The 19,653-nt window shown below is 39.4% G+C and overlaps 2 protein-coding genes across 3 annotated transcripts in view; one reads left to right on the plus strand and one right to left on the minus strand.

Moving 5' to 3' along the window:
• LOC309476585 (uncharacterized protein) overlaps positions 1 to 19,317 on the minus strand; it is a 46,722-nt gene extending 27,405 nt beyond the window's left edge. The window contains exons 1-3 of one of the 2 annotated variants that reach the window (XM_082139677.1): positions 18,703 to 19,317; positions 16,518 to 16,667; positions 7,257 to 7,495 (exon numbers count right to left, since the gene is read on the minus strand). In XM_082139677.1, coding sequence (XP_081995803.1) covers positions 7,257 to 7,374 — 118 coding nt within the window. In that variant the 5' untranslated portion in view covers positions 7,375 to 7,495; positions 16,518 to 16,667; positions 18,703 to 19,317. The remainder of the gene's footprint in view (positions 1 to 7,256; positions 7,496 to 16,517; positions 16,668 to 18,702) is intronic. The other variant, XM_082139676.1, reaches the window with a different exon arrangement.
• On the plus strand, positions 7,502 to 10,070 carry LOC309474926 (uncharacterized protein; the record flags this gene model as incomplete). The annotated part of the gene is made up of 3 exons (XM_082137545.1): positions 7,502 to 9,352; positions 9,428 to 9,532; positions 9,941 to 10,070. Exons 1-3 carry the CDS (start codon positions 8,424 to 8,426, stop codon positions 10,068 to 10,070), a joined length of 1,164 nt encoding a protein of 387 aa, XP_081993671.1. The 5' UTR covers positions 7,502 to 8,423.
• Positions 19,318 to 19,653: the final 336 nt, after the last annotated feature.

Raw genomic sequence — 19,653 nt, forward strand, 5'->3', positions numbered from 1 at the left:
TGTGATTGGTCTACTCTGCTCTGATTGGTCAGATGACCCAGTCTGTTGTGATTGGTCTACTCTGCTCTGATTGGCCAGATGACCCAGTCTGTTGTGATTGGTCTACTCTGCTCTGATTGGTCGACTCTGCTCTGATTGGTCAGATGACCCAGTCTGTTGTGATTGGTCTACTCTGCTCTGATTGGCCAGATGACCCAGTCTGTTGTGATTGGTCTACTCCGCTCTGATTGGTCAGATGACCCAGTCTGTTGTGATTGGTCTACTCTGCTCTAATTGGTCAGATGACCCAGTCTGTTGTGATTGGTCTACTCTGCTCTGATTGGTCAGATGGCCTAGTCTGATGTGATTGGTCTACTCTGCTCTGATTGGTCAGATGACCCAGTCTGTTGTGATTGGTCTACTCTGCTCTGATTGGCCAGATGACCCAGTCTGTTGTGATTGGTCTACTCCGCTCTGATTGGTCAGATGACCCAGTCTGTTGTGATTGGTCTACTCTGCTCTAATTGGTCAGATGACCCAGTCTGTTGTGATTGGTCTACTCTGCTCTGATTGGTCAGATGGCCTAGTCTGTTGTGATTGGTCTACTCTGCTCTGATTGGCCAGATGGCCTAGTCTGTTGTGATTGGTCTACTCTGCTCTGATTGGTCAGATGACCCAGTCTGTTGTGATTGGTGTACTCTGCTCTGATTGGCCAGATGGCTCAATCTGTTGTGATTGGTCTACTCCGCTCTGATTGGTCAGATGACCCAGTCTGTTGTGATTGGTCTACTCTGCTCTGATTGGTCAGATGATCCAGTCTGTTGTGATTGGTCTACTCTCCTCTGATTGGTCAGATGACCCAGTCTGTTGTGATTGGTCTACTCTGCTCTGATTGGTCAGATGACCCAGTCTGTTGTGATTGGTCTACTGCTTACAGTGTGGTTCGGAAACAAAACATGAATTACCATAACTAAATTTTAGCTCTTCCTAAGCACTTGATACACAGTAATGTCCAGGAAGTGAGACTGGAATTACTGACTACTTTGGGAGACACCAACTCCATTTGTCACAAAATATGATCTTAAAAACTTTGCAGACCTTTGACATTCACAAATGATATATTAAAAAATCATTATGACATCTAAATTGATTCTATTTTGTTTTAATAAATGTCATCTAAATAAATCTTAGGCTAGCCAACATTATTTCCTACTAAATTTTCTTTTTTGATAAAAAAAAACGTCACATTACATTTACACAGGTTAAATGTGTTGCAAAAGCCATTTGTCTTTTAAGACAAACAGTGAAGATTTTAAGAGCCTCCAGAACGCCAGTGAAGTGCTTGAAGATGCACAACACCACCAAACTGATAATTACTCCGAGCACCCCTGTCTACTCACATCCCAGAATGCAAAGGAAATATGCCACTGTCTCTTGCTCCTGCTGTCACCGCTCTCATTGATGGAGGAAGACAAGAGAACAGTGGGATTCTGGGTAAAGACTCTGAAACAGATTATTGTAGGCACAATATCGATGTAAGGGAAATGAAGACATGTAGCCTACACAGCTCTAAATATTTGAGACCACATCAAAGCCAGAATCTTTTTCCATAGAAAATGCAAATTTACCATTTAATTCATGATGTCTACTATAAAGGATGAAAGTATTTTCAGTTACATAAGGTAAACTATAACATATAGCGATAGCTCAATAAAAGTGTACATTAAATATTATTCTATTGAAAAATGAGTTTTTGTTTCCTCCTGGAATAAAATATAGAGGCTGATATTCTGATACAAGTACTTGGTGATTCACTATACTAGTGTTGTGGTATTTGATTCATCCTAGTGAATCTTTTTAATGCATTCACTAGAATGACCGTTGTTTACTTATTCATTACTTTTGTGTCTTTTTGAGTCATTGAATCACTCATTCAGTCAATGACTCAATTTAATTAAAAGATCTGTTCTCTTAAAATATCTGTTGACTTAAGATTTGTTCACCTAGAAAATAGTTTTCACCTAAAAGATTTGTTCAAACATGTACAAACTAGCTATTCACCATATTGAATGTTGACGAAATGCAATTTATATACAGTGGTGGTCAAAATTGATGGCACCCCTGATAAATATGATAAAAAATGGCTGTAAAAAATAAATCTGCATTGTTTATCCTTTTGATCTTTCCTTCAAAAAATTCGCAAAAATCTAACCTTTCATTGAAGTAAAAGAATTGAAATTGGGGGGTAAATCACATTATGAAATAAATGTTTTTCTCCAAAACACGCTGGCCATAATTGTTGGCACCCCTAGAATTTTTTATGAGAAAAATATCTCTGAAGTATATTCTCATTAATATTTACCTTTATTTAACACACCAGGGTGACTAGGAACATGAAACTGTCCAGCTATGACTTCTTGTTTCACAGGAGTTTAAATATGAGGAAACACAAAGGCCAAATTCCCTTGCTCATCCATCACAATGTGTAAAACCAAAGAATATAGTTCTGATGTGCAGCAAAAGATTGTTGAGCATCATAAAATAGAAAGTGGCTGTAAGAAAATATCTAAAGAATTGAAAATCCCAATTTTGACCATCAGGGCAATAATTAAGAAGTTATAATCAACTAAAGATGTTACGAATCTGCCAGGAAGAGGACGTGTGTCTATATTGTCTTAATGCACGGTGAGGAGGAAAGTCTGAGTGGCCAAAGACTCTCCAAGGATCACAGATGGAGAATTGCAGAGATTAGTTGTGTCTTGGGGGTCAGAAAGCCTAAAAAAAAAAATCAAACAACTCCTACATCACTACATGTTGTTTGGGAGGGTTTCAAGAAAAATCCTCCTCGCTCATCTAAAAACAAACTCCAGCATATTCAGTTGTCAGACACGACTGGATCTTCAAAAGGGACCGGATTCTATGGTCAAACGAAAAAAATTGGCTTTTTGGCAGCAAACCACGCTAGATGTGTTTGGTGCAAACCGGGATGAAGAGTACCCCATGCCTACGGTTAAATACACTGCTGGATCTTTTATGTTGTGGGTCTATTTATTTGCTGGAGGTCCTGGACATCTTGTTCAGATACATGGTATTATGGATTCTAGCAAATACAAACAGATAAAAAATCAAAACCTGACGGCTTCTGCTAGAAATCTTATAATGGGCCGTGGTTGGATCCTCCATTAGGACAACGGTCCAAAACAAACATCAAAATCAACACAAAAATGGGTAACTGAGCACAAAATGAAGCTTCTGCCATGACCGTCCCAGTCCCTTAAACTGAACCCTATAGAAAATGAGTGGGGTGAACTGAACAGAAGAAGCACCAACATGAACTTGTGAATCTGAAGGATCTGGAGAGGTTCTGTATGGAGGAATGGTCTCTGATCTCTTGTCAGTTATTCTGCAAACTCATCAGGCATTATAGAAGAAAACTCAGATCTGTTATCTTGGCAAAAGGAGGTTGCAAAAAGTATTTAATAACAGGGTGCCAACAATTATGGCCAGCATATTTTGGAGAAAAACATTTATTTCATAATGTGATTTACCTCCCACTTTCAATTCTTTTACTTCAATGAAAGGTTAGATTTTTGTGAATTTTTTGAATGAAAGATCAAAAGGATAAACAATGCAGATTTATTTTTTACAGCCATTTTTTTATCATATTTATCAGGGGTGCCATCAATTTTGACCACCACTGTATAATATTTTGATTCATCTCAGTAGAATATTTTGAACCAACTAAAACTAAAATTCATATTTGTTTACTTATTCATTAAGTAACTTTTTAAGTCATTGCATCCATCAATGACTCGGCCAGTCAATGATTCATTCATTTAAAAGATCCATTGACTTAAAATATCCATTCATTTAAAAAAGATATGTTCATTTAAAAGATCTGCTCACTTAAATGATCCATTCACGTAAAAAAAAAAAAAAAAATCACTTAAAAGATCTGATGGTTAAAAATGAGAACGGTTAAAGGTCATCACTCATGGTGTTTTTGATGACATCACACCCTGACTACTTAGTACACAGAGGGGGATATACAGTAGTACATACTAATACATATTTCTATTCACCCTTTCACTCACACGATGTCAATTAAATACTTTTATTTTTAAATTTAAAAAAAGTCTATTAAAGGGATACTTCAGGATTTAGCATTAAGCTTTGTATTAGTAGAAAACCTGTAGTATTTTCGAATTACCGTGCTTTCCACCCTCATATCCCCTGAGACGATATTTTTGTCTGAAAAAAAATCCTCTGATGACGCAAAAATCGTCATTTTGCGTCATCGGAGGATTTTTTGGCCAGAGGCTAAAGACTACAGCCAGTAGTAGGGGCTGTCCCGTATGTTTTCAACCCGCCCATAGAGGGTGGGATCTCACTCACAGAATGTACAAATAGTGTCAGCCATCTTTCTTTGGAAGCTAAGCTAACAGGCTCTTGTTCTGTGGAGAAAGCTGAGTAGTAGGAGAAATCTGAGTAGTAGGAGAAAGCTGAGTAGTAGGGGTTACCATACTCTTTTTCCTGGACATGTCCGGCCGTCGAGATTGTCCAAAATGTCCGGGATTCGGCTTTTGCTTTCTGCAGTCGCCATTCATTGTTTACATGCACACCTTTTGTTTCAATCTAACTGAATTCATTCCAATTGGTGAATCTGAATGTAGTGTTTACATGAACGCTAAACAAGTGATCGGTTGATGTGCGTTTTAACATTGCTAAGAAAATTCCCGCTCCTCCGTGAGAGATACGAGATCGGTGCGTCTCAGTAATCACGCCACCGGCCTCGCGCCGTTCTCCCGCGCCCCTCAGCCTCGTCCTGCTCGCCACAGTAAACATAATGAATGGCGACTGTAGAACGCAAAAGCCGAATCCCGGACATTTTGGGCGATCTCGAAATCGTCACAGACACTCACTAGTAGCCTTGCCTGGTTGTTTTGAACTGCGCTCTCTTACCGATAGGCGTGGCTTGGGAGTGGCCTCCTAGGGCAGCGAAGCAAGTGCATTCTGGGAGTTGTTGTCTTTCATCCACATAAGCCAAACATTTATTTTCTGGCTTTTCTCAGTCTAGAAAGCTCCAAATTCAAAAATAATTTCACATTTCTTCTACATAAATGACCCATTTTAAATACACATTCATATTTCCAGAGGTGAAGTATCCCTTTAAATTAGACAAATGCAAATAGAACAATTTTGGCTGGTGGTCTTGGGACTTTTGGACAACCAGAGCATGCAGAGTTGAGAACGCTGCTATCAGGCCTGCAAGAGACACATTGTGTGAGTCCTGTAGCACAGCGTCCGCGACTCCCTGAGAGCCTACGATAAACCCACACTCCCACTTAATCAGACCCAGTGTGTGTGTGTGTGTATCAGAGAGAGAGTCTGTAGCACACACACTTACAGTTATGTCCATTTTCTCCTGTAGCATGTTGAGTTTCCACTTTAAAGCTTTAGGTTATTTCTGAGGCTATTATTGTTCCTGAGGGAGTGTGAACACACACTACCAGTACACTCATGTTGTCTGGATCGCTCAATGCCAATTATTGTCTGCCTGTGTGGCAACAGAAAAATTGTGACTAGATATCTACTTCCTGTCTGCATCCCATCTCTCTTTCACTCAGAATAAAATGTGTGTGTGCTGCTCTCGCTTTAAGTGAGAAGAATGTGGCGACAGTACAGGAAATCACAACCCACACCTCAGTTTTTCACTCCTTTTTTAGTTTTTTGCTAGGATCGTGCTAAAGTGAATGTTCATGTCATCTAATGCCTCAGGTCCTCTTCCAGCAGACGTGTGAACCGCTTTGCTGTGTTCTTAACCCTTAACCCTGTGTCCTTCCAAGTTCATGTCAGCGGTGGAATTGTTAAAGTCTCTGGGGTTTTCTTCTAATCTTGTCCTTCTCAGTGGAAAATTGGCGAATTTATGGACATTGGTCCAATGTCAAAGACGCTTCTCAACCTCATGCCTTGAAGTCAGACTAGCTTATGGTTTTACATGACAGCCTTTATTGGCCCTAACCAAGTTCAGCAAACATGGCCTAGCAGGTCAACCAAGGAGGTCTAATGTTTTCCAATTCCTTTGTTAACAACTGTCCTGAGAAGTCAAAAGCCAACTAAAGTTCCAGACAAAACAGTTTGTCATTGGTAGACATCTAATATGTTGACGAAATGCGGCTACATTTTGAATGGAAGTCAATGGCGAAAGCAGAATGGGTTTTTTTTGGTAGCAGAATGCTAATCAGTTAAACGTTGACCCCATTGAGGTCCACCCTCTCGTAGTCCACTTGGTCAACGTTAGATCATCTTAGACCTGTTAATAACCATGAATGACATTATTAAAATCAATGCAATGTGATCTAAAACAGGATTAATAGAGCAGGATTTAATATTATCCATTGGGAATTGGTTGGACCATAACAGCCTTAAGGCCAGAGTATACTTCGTTTCTTGACTTGACTTAAGCGCTTAAAAACAAAGTCCACTAGATAGTGCGCATGGTGTGAATGCGTCTTTCCGCACTCATGGCCAAAGGAGAATAAAAGACGGATTTAAAAGACGGAGCAGAACGCAGTCAATGAAGAATACCAGGGCCTTGAATATGATACGTTGTTGGTATTGGTGTCTAATTTGTTAAAGAATCGTTCATTTGAGTCAAATTTTTTCAGTGGTTCACAGAACTGGTCTGAATGATTCATTGGCTAAACAAATTAATTTACTCTATTAAGTCGGACTGAAAGACTTGTTGGCCAAAACGATAAAACAATTCGCAGAACCCGTCACAGAACTGGTCTGAATAGTTAATTCATCCAACAAAATGATTGATTAACTTTTAAATTGGTCTGAATGACGTGATCATGAAAAAGAAATAATGATTCATTCACCCATCTAAATGATTGATTCACTCACAAATTTGACTGAATTACTGAATAAATGAAAGAACACAACCAGTCTCACCAAATGAAATGATAGATTCACTACACAAAATAACTTGTTTCTGAAAACTGATTTGCTTGTGAAATGGACTGACTGATACATTCACAAACTGGATTGAACAATTAATTCCCGAATCACGAATTTGACTGATTTGGTCCGATTGGTTCTTGAGTCGACAACTCACTGAATCACTGAACCATTATCAATGAATTAAATCTTTTAAACAATATTCATGTGGAACTCTTGAAGGGATGGGTAGTATGGCAAATTGTTTATAAAACCATAAAAAAACCACATACACATTACATAAATGAGTCTTCATGAAGTCAACATCCACTCACATGTAATCTGAGCCCATATCAGCAAGGATGCTTCTCTCATCTGCTGTCTCCCTGGAGACAGCAACCATGGAAACCATGACAGGCCCCATTGACTGCAATCCCACAATTCCCTGTCCATTCGGCATGTACGGTAAAAGCTTTCGTCTGGAGGGCTTCTTTATTCAGGTGACTTCAAAGGTAGATTAGTTTACCAGCAATCGATTTGGCACACGAGAAAAAGACGAGGACGCCCTCCAGATCTAAAGAAGCACAATAACAATAAATCTCAAAATAAATTTTAACCACAGCCTGGAGATGAAACACAGTTTCGTTATGAATTCCGAAAAATGATAAGTTTCGATACATGACATATCAAGGTTGGACAGACAAGCGGAAGATCTTAAGTGCTATTCAGATGGTAATTGTTTAACATGGATGTGAGGTAATTTCAGAATTATCAGGCACTAGTTGGAATAGGAAATGTCAGTGTTTTTTCTACCACTACAAAAGATTCGACTCAACATTTGTGAACATTTCTATCAATCCGTTTCATGACCGAATAGTCCAACTGTGAACAAACTGATCAGTTGAATTGCTGAATGAATCATTCAGACCGGTTTTGCGAACCTGTTCAAATGATTCTCTGACAAGATTTGATTTAACAATCAGACATTGATCAGTAATTTTTTCCAGAAGTAAATTACGGATGAGATACAGCTACTTTTTGACACTTTTATCATTAGAATTTGGGTATTTGGCACAATTGAGGCTTGTGTCAGAGAAATGTTTTGAAAAACATTAATAAAAACATTTTAAAATGAATAGTTGTCATTACCACTTTTCAAACTTTGATGAATAATCAAAGATTTATGAATAATTTTACGAGTAAAAAAATTAAACAATGTGAACAGGTTCGAAGAACCAATCTGAATGATTTATTTCAAAAAACTCACAGGCTGATTCACTCTCAGATTGGACTGAATTACTTCACAAAAAAGCTATAGAACAATTCACAGAAACAGCCTAAATGTACGGTGGCTGAGAAAGCTCAACGTGCTGCAACTAAAGAAAACACATCTTCATCAGTTTGTCAACACATTTACTGCAAATACTCACAATGCAAGCAAATACAGAAACTTGCTGCAAATACTCACAACCAGATACAGAAGCGAGCTGCAAATTCTCACAATGCAACCAAATTCAGAAACGCACTGCAAATACTCACAACGCAACCAAATTCAGAAATGCACGGCAAATACTCACAATGCAACCAAATACAGAAAAGAGCTGCAAACACTCACAACGCAACCAAATACAGAAACAAGCTACAAATACTCACAACGCAAACCAAAGACAGAAACAAGCTACAAATACTCACATCGCAACCAAAAACGCGCTGCAAATACTTACAACGCATCCAAATACAGAAAAGAGCTGCAAACACTCACAACGCAACCAAATACAGAAAAGAGCTGCAAATACTCACAACGCAACCAAATTCAGAAATGCACGGCAAATACTCACAATGCAACCAAATACAGAAAAGAGCTGCAAACACTCACAACGCAACCAAATACAGAAACAAGCTACAAATACTCACAACGCAAACCAAAGACAGAAACAAGCTACAAATACTCACATCGCAACCAAAAACGTGCTGCAAATACTTACAACGCATCCAAATACAGAAAAGAGCTGCAAACACTCACAACGCAACCAAATACAGAAAAGAGCTGCAAATACTCACAACGCAACCAAATTCAGAAATGCACGGCAAATACTCACAATGCAACCAAATACAGAAAAGAGCTGCAAACACTCACAACGCAACCAAATACAGAAACAAGCTACAAATACTCACAACGCAAACCAAATACTGAAACAAGCTACAAATACTCACATCGCAACCAAAAACGTGCTGCAAATACTCACAACGCATCCAAATACAGAAAAGAGCTGCAAACACTCACAACGCAACCAAATACAGAAAAGAGCTGCAAATACTCACAATGCAAACCATATTCGGAAACACACTGCAAATACTCACAACGCAACCAAATTCAGAAACGCACTGCAAACACTCACAACGCAACCAAATACAGAAACAAGCTACAAATACTCACAACGCAAACCAAATACAGAAACAAGCTACAAATACTCACATCGCAACCAAAAACGTGCTCCAAATACTCACAACGCAAACCAAATACAGAAACAAGCAGCAAATACTCAAAAAGCAACCAAATTCAGAAACACATTGCAAATACTCACAACGCAACCAAATACAGAAACGAGCTGCAAATACAAACAACACAACCAAATATAGAAACATCAATACACCATTGTACATCAGTACATTGAGTACATCAAAACTCAAATCCCCAAAATTTGACATTTATCAAAAATAAAATATCTGGCAAAAATTATAATCAGCAGGAATTTTTGCCTGGATGATGAGAGAAAAGACATTTTCAACTCAAACAGCATTTTTTTAAACAAGTTTTTTCACCTGTAATTAACTTTGCAGATGTTGTTTATGCTCAAACAGCAACATTACACACTAACTAAAGTTAAAAAAGTGAAATCATAATCAACCACCCCTTTAATAAATATATAGATATTTAAATTATAACTGTAAACCTTTTTTCTTTGTTGGTCAATGAAAATATTGCATCTCTCCTCAGTACTTTTGTGTCCTATCTTAGAGTCAAAGTGAAAGGCAAAGATACTGATTCAATAGGCCTACCTGTCCACACATATTCGGCCATCTCTTTAGATGGACTGTGCTTTGACTGGCAGGAAAGTGGAGTGCCTGTATATTTTGCTGTTGTCTGAAAGATCTCCATGTTGGAGCAATAAAAGGCTTTTCTTCCAGTTGCGTTCCTCCCTTTAGCCATTAAAGAGTGCCTCTCGCTAAACAAATTGCACATCACTCCAGCGCGCGGGCCAACGTAGAGTGAGCAATGTTTTGAAAGCTTGAGATTATTGGGCTACCATACGTGCGGCAACTTAAAGAGAGAGATGGGGAGCGTTGTATAACAGTTATTGTACGCTCACAAAAAGGACCATAACAATACAGTATGTGCTAAAACCCCATTTGGCCAGTCAATGTCAATGTCAATGTCACATTTATTTATATAGCACATTTCCAAGGCCAGGGCCTACCAAAGTACTTCACAGTAAAATACACAAAAATATTAGTCACACACTGATACAATAAAAACAATGAAATAACAAAATACTAAGAATAAAGGTACACATAGAATACAACATTCATCAAGGCGGCTCCCCTGTGCCAAAAGCTACTTCAAACAAATGAGTCTTCAGCAATGATTTAAAGGGATACTTTACCGGTTTTTCATATTAAACTATGTTATTCCCTTAACTAAGACGAGCTGATACATACCTCTCTCGTCTCAGTGCGTGCACTAAATCGCTCTGTCTTGCGGCGAAACTTTGTTAGCACTTAGCTTAGCCCAGTTCATTCAATATGGGCCAAGCAGAGAAGCTACCAAACACCTCCACGTTTTCCCTATTTAAATACAGTTACTCGCGTAGTGTAACTCGACCTAGGACTGTGACACAAAACAAAACGTTGCGCTTTTCTAAGCGTGTAAAATGGATAACTATATTGTATGGCGGAATACCATAGCAAGTGCTTGTAAGCACTTCGACTTGGCGCAGTAATATCTTCACTCGTGAAAAATCCTCTCACCGGCCCCCGCTCCCTCTAGTGAAGATATTACTGCGCCGAAGTCGAAGTGCTTACAAGCACTTGCTATGGTATTCCGCCATACAATATAGTTATCCATTTTACACGCTTAGAAAAGCGCAACGTTTTGTTTTGTGTCACAGTCCTAGGTCGAGTTACACTACGCGAGTAACTGTATTTAAATAGGGAAAACGTGGAGGTGTTTGGTAGATTCTCTGCTTGGCCCATATTGAATGAACTGGGCTAAGCTAAGTGCTAACAAAGTTTCGCCGCAAGACAAAGCGATTTAGTGCACGCACTGAGACGAGAGAGGTATGTATCAACTCATCTTAGTTAAGGGAATAACATAGTTTAATATGAAAAACCGGTAAAGTATCCCTTTAAAAGTGGACAGGCTACTAGCAGTCCGCACAGCTACAGGCAGTGAGTTCCAGAGAGTGGGAGCTGCCACTGAGAAGGCTCGATCACCACTGGATCTCAGTTTCGATCTAGGAACCTCCAGGACCATCAGACTGGCTGAACGGAGGTCTCTGGAGGGCCTATGCAACCTGACAAGGTCTGTAAGGTATTCTGGGGCTAGCCCATTGATACATTTAAAAACAAATAAAATAACCTTAAAATCAATCCGATACTTTACTGGAAGCCAGTGAAGCAATGAGAGCAGTGGAGTAATGTGCTCCCGCTTCTTCCTGCCGCTTAAAAGACGAGCTGCTGCATTCTGTACAAGCTGCAGACGATAGAGCTCAGACTTCCCAATGCCTGTATACAAGGAGTTACAGTAATCCAGGCGAGAGGTAATAAAAACATGAATAACTTTTTCTAGGTCAGCCTGTCTCAGATACGGTTTGACTTTAGCTATCAGTCTAAGCTGAAAAAAGCTAGCCTTAACCACAGCACTGACCTGCTTATCCAGTTTAAAAGCACTGTCAACAATCACTCCAAGATTCCTGGCATGGGATCTTAAGTGAGGTGCTAGTTGGCCAAGGGAGCTGGTAAGAACCTGAACCAACTCTGGACGACCAAACAAGACAACCTCTGTTTTATTCTCATTAAGTTTAAAAAAGTTTAGGTCCATCCATGTCTTAATATCGCTCATGCAGTTTATCACGGCCTGCAAAGATTCTTTAGCTGGAACCTTTAGCGGTAGATACACCTGCACATCATCAGCGAAGCAGTGGAAGGAGATGCCATGCTTCCTGAAAATGAATCCCAATGCATATACAGGGTGAATAGGAGTGGACCCAGAACTGACCCCTGCGGTACCCCACAGGTCAGAGGGGCCACTGAGGAGGAAAACTGTCCCATTTGTACAGAAATTGATCTGTCTGTTAAATACGACTCAAACCACTTTAGGACAGTGCCTTTTAAGCCAACACAGTGCTCTAAGCGCCACAGAAGAATTTTATGATCAACTGTGTCGAAGGCTGCAGTCAAATCAAGCAGAATTAGAATGGCACAGTTGCCAGTATCAAGGTGTAAGAACAGATCATTAAAAACTTTTAAAAGAGCAGTCTCCGTGCTGTGACGAGACCTAAAACCAGACTGAAACTGTTCACAAACATCAGCTGTTTTAAAAAATTCTTGGACCTGAATTAACACAGCTCTTTCTAAAACCTTTGAAATAAAAGGGAGCTTAGCAATGGGTCTAAAATTAGACAAAACCAGAGGGTCTGAGTTCTTCTTCTTCAGAAGAGGCTGAACTATGGCATGTTTAAAGGAGGATGGAACGCAGCCAGAACTAAGACACAAATGAATACATTTCAAAATAAAAGACTCCACCGAACAGAAGACCTCCTTAAACAGACATGATGGAATGCTATCTGTTTGACAGTTAGCAGGGCGTAAATGTGCAACTATCTCATTCAGTTCAGAGAGAGAGACCGGTTCAAAGCTGTCAAAGACAGCTGTGCTTGCTAGAGGAGCTGAGGGGACCTGAGCAGACCGAGAGAGTGGGATTCTAATAGCAGAAATCTTGTCTGTAAAAAACTGCAGAAAAGCCTCACAAAAGCTAGAAGAAGGCTCCATACAGACAGCATCACCAGAGTTCACCAAATACATTAAAAAGAACCTGAGGCTTATGAGCATTTTTTGACACAAGTGAGGAGAAATATTCAGGTTTTGCAGTTTTTACAGCCTGCTGATAATTAATAAGACTGTCCTGGAGGAGTTCCCTAGAAATTTGAAGATTGTCCTTTTTCCATTTTCTATTTTCTCTCCGCCTGTCTACATGTGCGCCTGAGCGTACGAGTGGACTCATTCAGCCAGGGCTCCTTCTGTGGCTTTATGCGCTTTAAAGTCATGGGTGCAATCGAATCTAAAATCTTAGTACAGAGAGAATCAAACATTGCTATGCATTCATCCACACTGCGGTCATTAAGATCATCCAGAGAGTATAAAAAAAGAGTCTTTAAAAATAGCACAAAACAACTGTGGAGTTCCAGAATTAAAAACACGAAGACGGCGCAGAGGAGCTGCGCTTAGAGAGGGAGTAGGCACAGAGATGGAGAATAGAACAGGTAAATGGTCAGATAAAAGTGTGTGGCCGATCTCAGTTATCTGTATGTCCAGCCCATATGACAGCACAAGATCCAAAATATGACCCTTTTCATGCGTGGGCTCCCGAACAGACTGCATAAGGTTAAAATAGTCAATTACATTCATAAAATCTTTGACCAGAGGTCTGTTCTCACAACACACATGTATATTAAAATCGCCAACAATCAAAAAGTGGTCATATTTAAGAGTGACACCCGATACAAAGTCTGCAAAGTCCCGAACAAAGTCTTTGTTGAATTTTGGTGGCCGATAGACCACCGCACAGAGAAAAGTTTCCGAAAGCTTTACCTCAAAGAGTTGCAGCTCAAAGCTGGAGTAGCCTGCAGTTGAAGATTGTTGACAGCAAAAAGTAGATTTAAAAATGGATGTCAGTCCTCCACCTTTACCGGTAATACGAGGGGAGTTGAAGTAGTTGCATCCAGGGGGAAGAAGCTCCGATAAAGGAGCAAGGTCACCTTCACGGAGCCAGGTTTCCGTCAGGAACATAAAATCCAAATTACGTGCGATAAAGAGATCGTTCAGTAAAAACGTTTTGTTTGTGACAGATCTCACATTCAGCAGAGCCAGATTTAAAGTAAAGCCCCTTTCACACAGAGATTCCGGAAAATACACGGATAAAGTGACCCGGGATTTGACCCGGGTTCGTTTGATTTTGGTTCATTCACACTGCCAGTGATTTTCCGGAATCAGAGAGTGCGTTCACACACAACCCGTAAAAATCCCGTAAAGACACTTGACATCGATGTGACTTGTAATGTCTTAGCAGTGTCTTAAGTTTGCTTATGAGCTGCGATTTCTCTCTCGAGAAACCACGCTTGTGCATTTTTCCTCTGATTAGATCATAAACTTGCGCATTACATACCGTTTCACAGCTGGCGAACGATCCCAGCTTCAGCGTCATCACTATGACACGGCATTATTACGGTTTGCGTTCACACAGAAGGCGTTCTGGCAATGTGCCGGCAATTTCCAGGGTTCAAAGCGCTGTGTGAAAGGGGCTTAAGAGTGTCAGATGCGGACAGGACATGCTTCAGGGAGCGAAGGTTCCGACCTCTTCTCCTAGTCGGTACACGCCAGCTGGCAGGGGGGAGCACCAGCCGATCGGGGTCCACCGAGCGGCCGACACCGCCTAAGCCACCAGCGTCAGGGAACACCGGCCGGATCCATCGGTCCCTGAACACCCCCGAGTGCAGAACAGCGTCGTCCAACAGATACAGCTCGGTCCAGCGACCAAGCACACGAATAGTCCTCAGAATAGCCTCGAACCTTACCCGGACACCTCCGCGTTTACCACGTCTTCTGCGCCGTCTCTTGGAAGCATGAGAGAGAGGAGGGCGCCTCAGGAAGGCCGGAATTTCCTCGAGGCATGGAGGTGGAGGTGAGCTTTTCAGCAGGTCAGGTTTAATCTGATTGCAGAAGACTCCAATCTCAAGCAGAGTTTGGCGGTCATAGGTGAGAAACGATAGTACGCCTTGGCAACATAGGTAAAATAATAATAAATATAAAACAAAGACAGAGTGGAGTGACAGACGGCCAGCCAAACATCTCAGCGCCATCTTGCCGCATTAATTGTTTCTCAAGGGAGCTTCTGTAAAATAATGTTTGTATGGCTTTTTCCGTGATAAAACCGTGATAAAAATGAGTTTTGACAGCTATTAATTAATTCAAGGAAAAAATGTTGTCCAATAAAGTTGCCTCATATGTAGTCAGTCACATGATGATATTTCAGTGTGACATTGAGTGAACGTGCTGAAACCTTTAAGGACTACAACAAGGACATTCCTCCAGGGTTAGTGACATCACCAACCCTAGAATTTACATAAATCCCGCCCCCTGAACTCGATTTATAGATTATCAAGACAGAATATGCTAATCAATGACTAGAAGATAACTACACATCAGCCACATAAATTCATCAACTAACCATTCAGAAATGTCCTGTTGCATTCTACATGTTGTCACTTCTTCTTGAGTCTCTCCATCATTGTCTGAATGCGGTTTGAACATAAAAGGCTGAAAGTTTTTGAAATGTTCAGTGTATGTGTGTGTGAGGTAAAAGGACATGAGCTCTTGAAACTCCGCCCTCTGTGCCACGAGCTGCAGCTCATTTGCATTTAAAGGAACAGACACAGTGACAATTTTAACATGCTATATAAAAATATCTGTGGGGTATTTCGAGCTAAAACTTCACATACACACTCTGAGGACATCTAAGACTTATTTTACATCTTGTGAAAAGGGCATTATACCACCCTTTTAATTTTCGGCCTACAGCCGAATTACAGCCGTGCTGATATAGAGCCATATCGCACGCTACTCGTGTGATATTGCTTATTAAGAGGTTATTTAGTGTTAATCCAAAAGGAGATCCAGTTTCATGACCCTGAAACACAATCCACACACAAGGAGTCTGAAGAATCAAAACACACTTCGCCAGCCTTGCTGTTACATGAAAAGGCCTTGAGTACGTACACCAATCGTGCACTTTTCAAAGGCACCAAATCGGAGGCCAACCTAAATAAAGCACTACCAGACCAGAATCACAAAACACCATACGCACAAGTCCTATATTTACTCGGTTTTCCTGTCATCCTACTTTTCCCGTCCTTTCAGATCTCAACATCTTAAGATTTTTTGAAGAATGTTATGAATAAATAATTATATCAAATATAATACATAATACATGTAATATCAATGACAACAAACAAATGAAATAAACAAATAAATAAATATAATTTCATGACTGAAACAAAATGAAAGTGAATAAAATATTATGTAATCTAAAGTTGTATTATGTAATAATACATAGCCTATAATACATTAATAAAAAAAATAGATATAAATAGATAACAGGGATGAAACAAAATGAAAGTGAATAAACAAATTAGATTTTGGGTAAACTATATAAATACATTTCAAGTCAGTGAAATTAGAATTATGCAATCACTAAAGAGTTTGTGAAAGAGTGAATAAATTGCTCTATATTTGTTCAGAAATATGAGAAACACACTTACATGTGGCATTGTGTAAAATCCATGTTGTGGTCTGTGAGGCTGGATCAGTTGGGCTTATGGATAGTGAAGGGCTGTGACTCCCGTTGTCTGAGTTGTAGTAGTCTGCGTAGGACTCGGTTGATTTGTCTGGTTCACTCATTTTAAATCAGTCTTTAAAATACAAATACATGTTCAAAATCAAATGTATGTACAATCATGTTTTTAACACTGCATTTGCTTCAATACTGGTGCATCTACCAAGAAACGGCTTGCATGAGACTCTCAGTTAGCTCTGACACATCAGCTGCGAACAGAAAGTGTCGACAGTTGTCCGATATCAGACTGTGAAGCTGTTGGCTGCGGCACAGAATCTCCAAGCGTGATCTGGCTTCTGATTGGCTGCCACTGCACGCATACAGTCCCACGCCCTTATTTTTAGAAAATGAATCGTTGGATGAAACACTGGTGAGCGTTCAAAGTTATCAGTCAAGAACATATGAAACTGTTTTACTGACGATCGTGGGCTGGTCACGTAAGTACATATGCTGCAATTTTCATTTGGCTTTGAAAGAGTTTCCCTCCCCAATTTATAAACGATTTTTACACAGTCTCGGATATGACAACCAAAAGGGTCATCTTCAAAAGAGGAGATTAGCAGTAATAGATTCATTCACATATGCACATATAGGCCTACAGCTAATTAAAGACATATCAACTGTGTTTAAAGATCAATGATGCTGAGGTAAATTGTGTTAGTGTGCTGTCTACTTAGACAGCATTTTAAGGCAATATAAACATGCTCAAAGTAATTCCATTCCTTCTACAATACCTTTTTGGTACAAAATTTAAGGCAGCACCATACAGTATGTACCCTTTACAAAGAAGGAAATCCCAGAATGCAGTGCAAGCTCAGTGAAAAAAAATCCAAGATGGTGGAAGACTCAAGAAATTATGATTATATACACTTATAATTTATTCACTTCACAAAATATCAATTAAAAACATTCTTATAAAAATTATTCTAATAAAAAAAGTATTTTATTCAATTTAATGGGTGCTATATAATTTTTATGCGTATTAGAATATGAGGTTATTAGCTTAGCAACAAGCTAACATCAAATTTTATTGGAATCAATAAGAGACAATTCTTTGTAATAAAATGGCATAAGTCCAGAGAAATGCTACACTAATAATATGTTAAACCTTGAATATATATATATATTTTTTTTAAATCACAATTTTACTTAATATTTGTGTTTGTACTGTACTTAGCCTATGTGTAAACAAATGTAACATGGCAGATGTGTCGACTAGAAATTCACTTAATTCAATACTGAAAAACATTCATCAAATTTTGTATCTACTATAAATACTATTTTAATCAATATTTTTTGTCATATATACTTTTTATTAGAGTATCATGTTATTAACTTACTCAGTTTGTGCTCTTTAGGCCCGTTCTAAGGACAATACCTATAACAATAATTCTAAAGTTTTAATAATCATTCTATGAGAATATAGCGGAGTCCTAACAATGACACAGAGGAACAATATAGCTGAAATCACTTTCAGAAAGATTTTTTTTCCCAGCTGATGAATGATAAAAAACATAGACAGCCAATCAGAATCCACCTGACTTTGATCCTGAAGTTGACTAGATATTCACTTATCATTCAATAATGAAAAAGTCTAGTCTAAAAAAAAAATATTTTACCTAACATTTAAGAGTACTATTTACTTTTTATGCGTATAAAATTTTTGCAGTGTTAGCTTAGCAGCATGCTAATCCTAAATTCAACTGGAATCAGTGACGAGTTTGCCAACTATGTTTAACATTCCAAATCAGTCAGCGAACAGACAGTTTTTGTCCTAAATTCAGCATAAAGTCACATTGAGGAGGAATACGTGCGTTGGGAAGCTAATTAAGGTGTTGTGGATTATTTCAAACTTTTCCCAGGAAAAGGCAGAAATGACACGAAGGACCAGGCGCCTGTGATGAGTCGTATTTGTCAAATTCGAAAGCGTCGCCGCTGACAGAATGAGACCGACAATTAGTTACATTGCAGGTGTTGCCTTGCAGCATGGATCTAATGTCCCCACCTTCTGTCACAGCGAAAGGGCAGCGTGTCCTTACGAAGCTACACGAGGGTCTCACGACAGCAAAAAAAACCAACAAAGTGGAGTGAATGACAAAGCTGAAACTTACCAGGCCAACTGCAGCAGGTTGTCTTGCCTCGTTTCACCAATTGACATCCACTGACTGGAACTTAGTCTCGAGTTTGATAGTGTATGCAGCTAAAGGGCCATGTGCTGAACGTCTCACCTCTTTATCTGTCTGTCTGTTGGAAAGTCTCTCTCTGGTGTTTTTCAGATATGAACCTCATATTTTCTCATGTTGGCTATCTGAACTTGTAGCCCCACCCTTTGAATTCAAACAAGCTGCAGTTGCTCCCTGGACCAGATATGAAGAGGGGCTCTGGAGAGAAAGACCCACACCCATAAACACGTGTGTTTGGAGGAAGTTGGCTGTGGAGAAACTGGTGAAGTCAGCACGCAGATGTTAGGGCCGTGAATCAAGATAGTGAAAAAAGTCAAAATAGTCCCATTTACTATACTTTTAAAAAACATGGTTCTGCTCTTATTGTGCCTGATTGTATTCCAAAAGAAATCTTTAACCTAATCTTAAAACCAAAGGAACAACTTTCCTTTGCACTCTTTTCAACCCTTTTCCTTCAACCATCTGCCTCCATTCTGCTTCGCAACACCCACTTTTCATTATCCAGTCAATTCCCAATGGACAGAATTAAATTTTCTCATTGAATATCCAGTTCCCTTCCCAGAAAATGTTTGATTGCAGAAGTGGGTTGCAACCTCTGGATAACTTAGTCTTGGCGCATTAAACTGGATTGTAGGTTATAAAACTTTTAAGCTTGACAATTTAATGGAAGTAATGGTAATTTAAAACTCATCTGCTTTTATTGCCGTCTCCAAAATCATCACATTTGGTCATATTCTTCAAAAACCTGCTCTTCATACTGCATATATTCACACTTTCTCAGGGCCTGAGTTTTTGGATCAAGTTTTCATCAAGTGTTCTTCTTTTACAATCCCTCTGTTCCTGTCATAACACTTGGCTGTACAAAGTTAAATTTGTCAT

Source organism: Leuciscus leuciscus (assembly GCF_965113295.1).
Source record: "Leuciscus leuciscus genome assembly, chromosome: 15".
NCBI classification, from domain to species: Eukaryota; Metazoa; Chordata; class Actinopteri; order Cypriniformes; family Leuciscidae; genus Leuciscus; species Leuciscus leuciscus.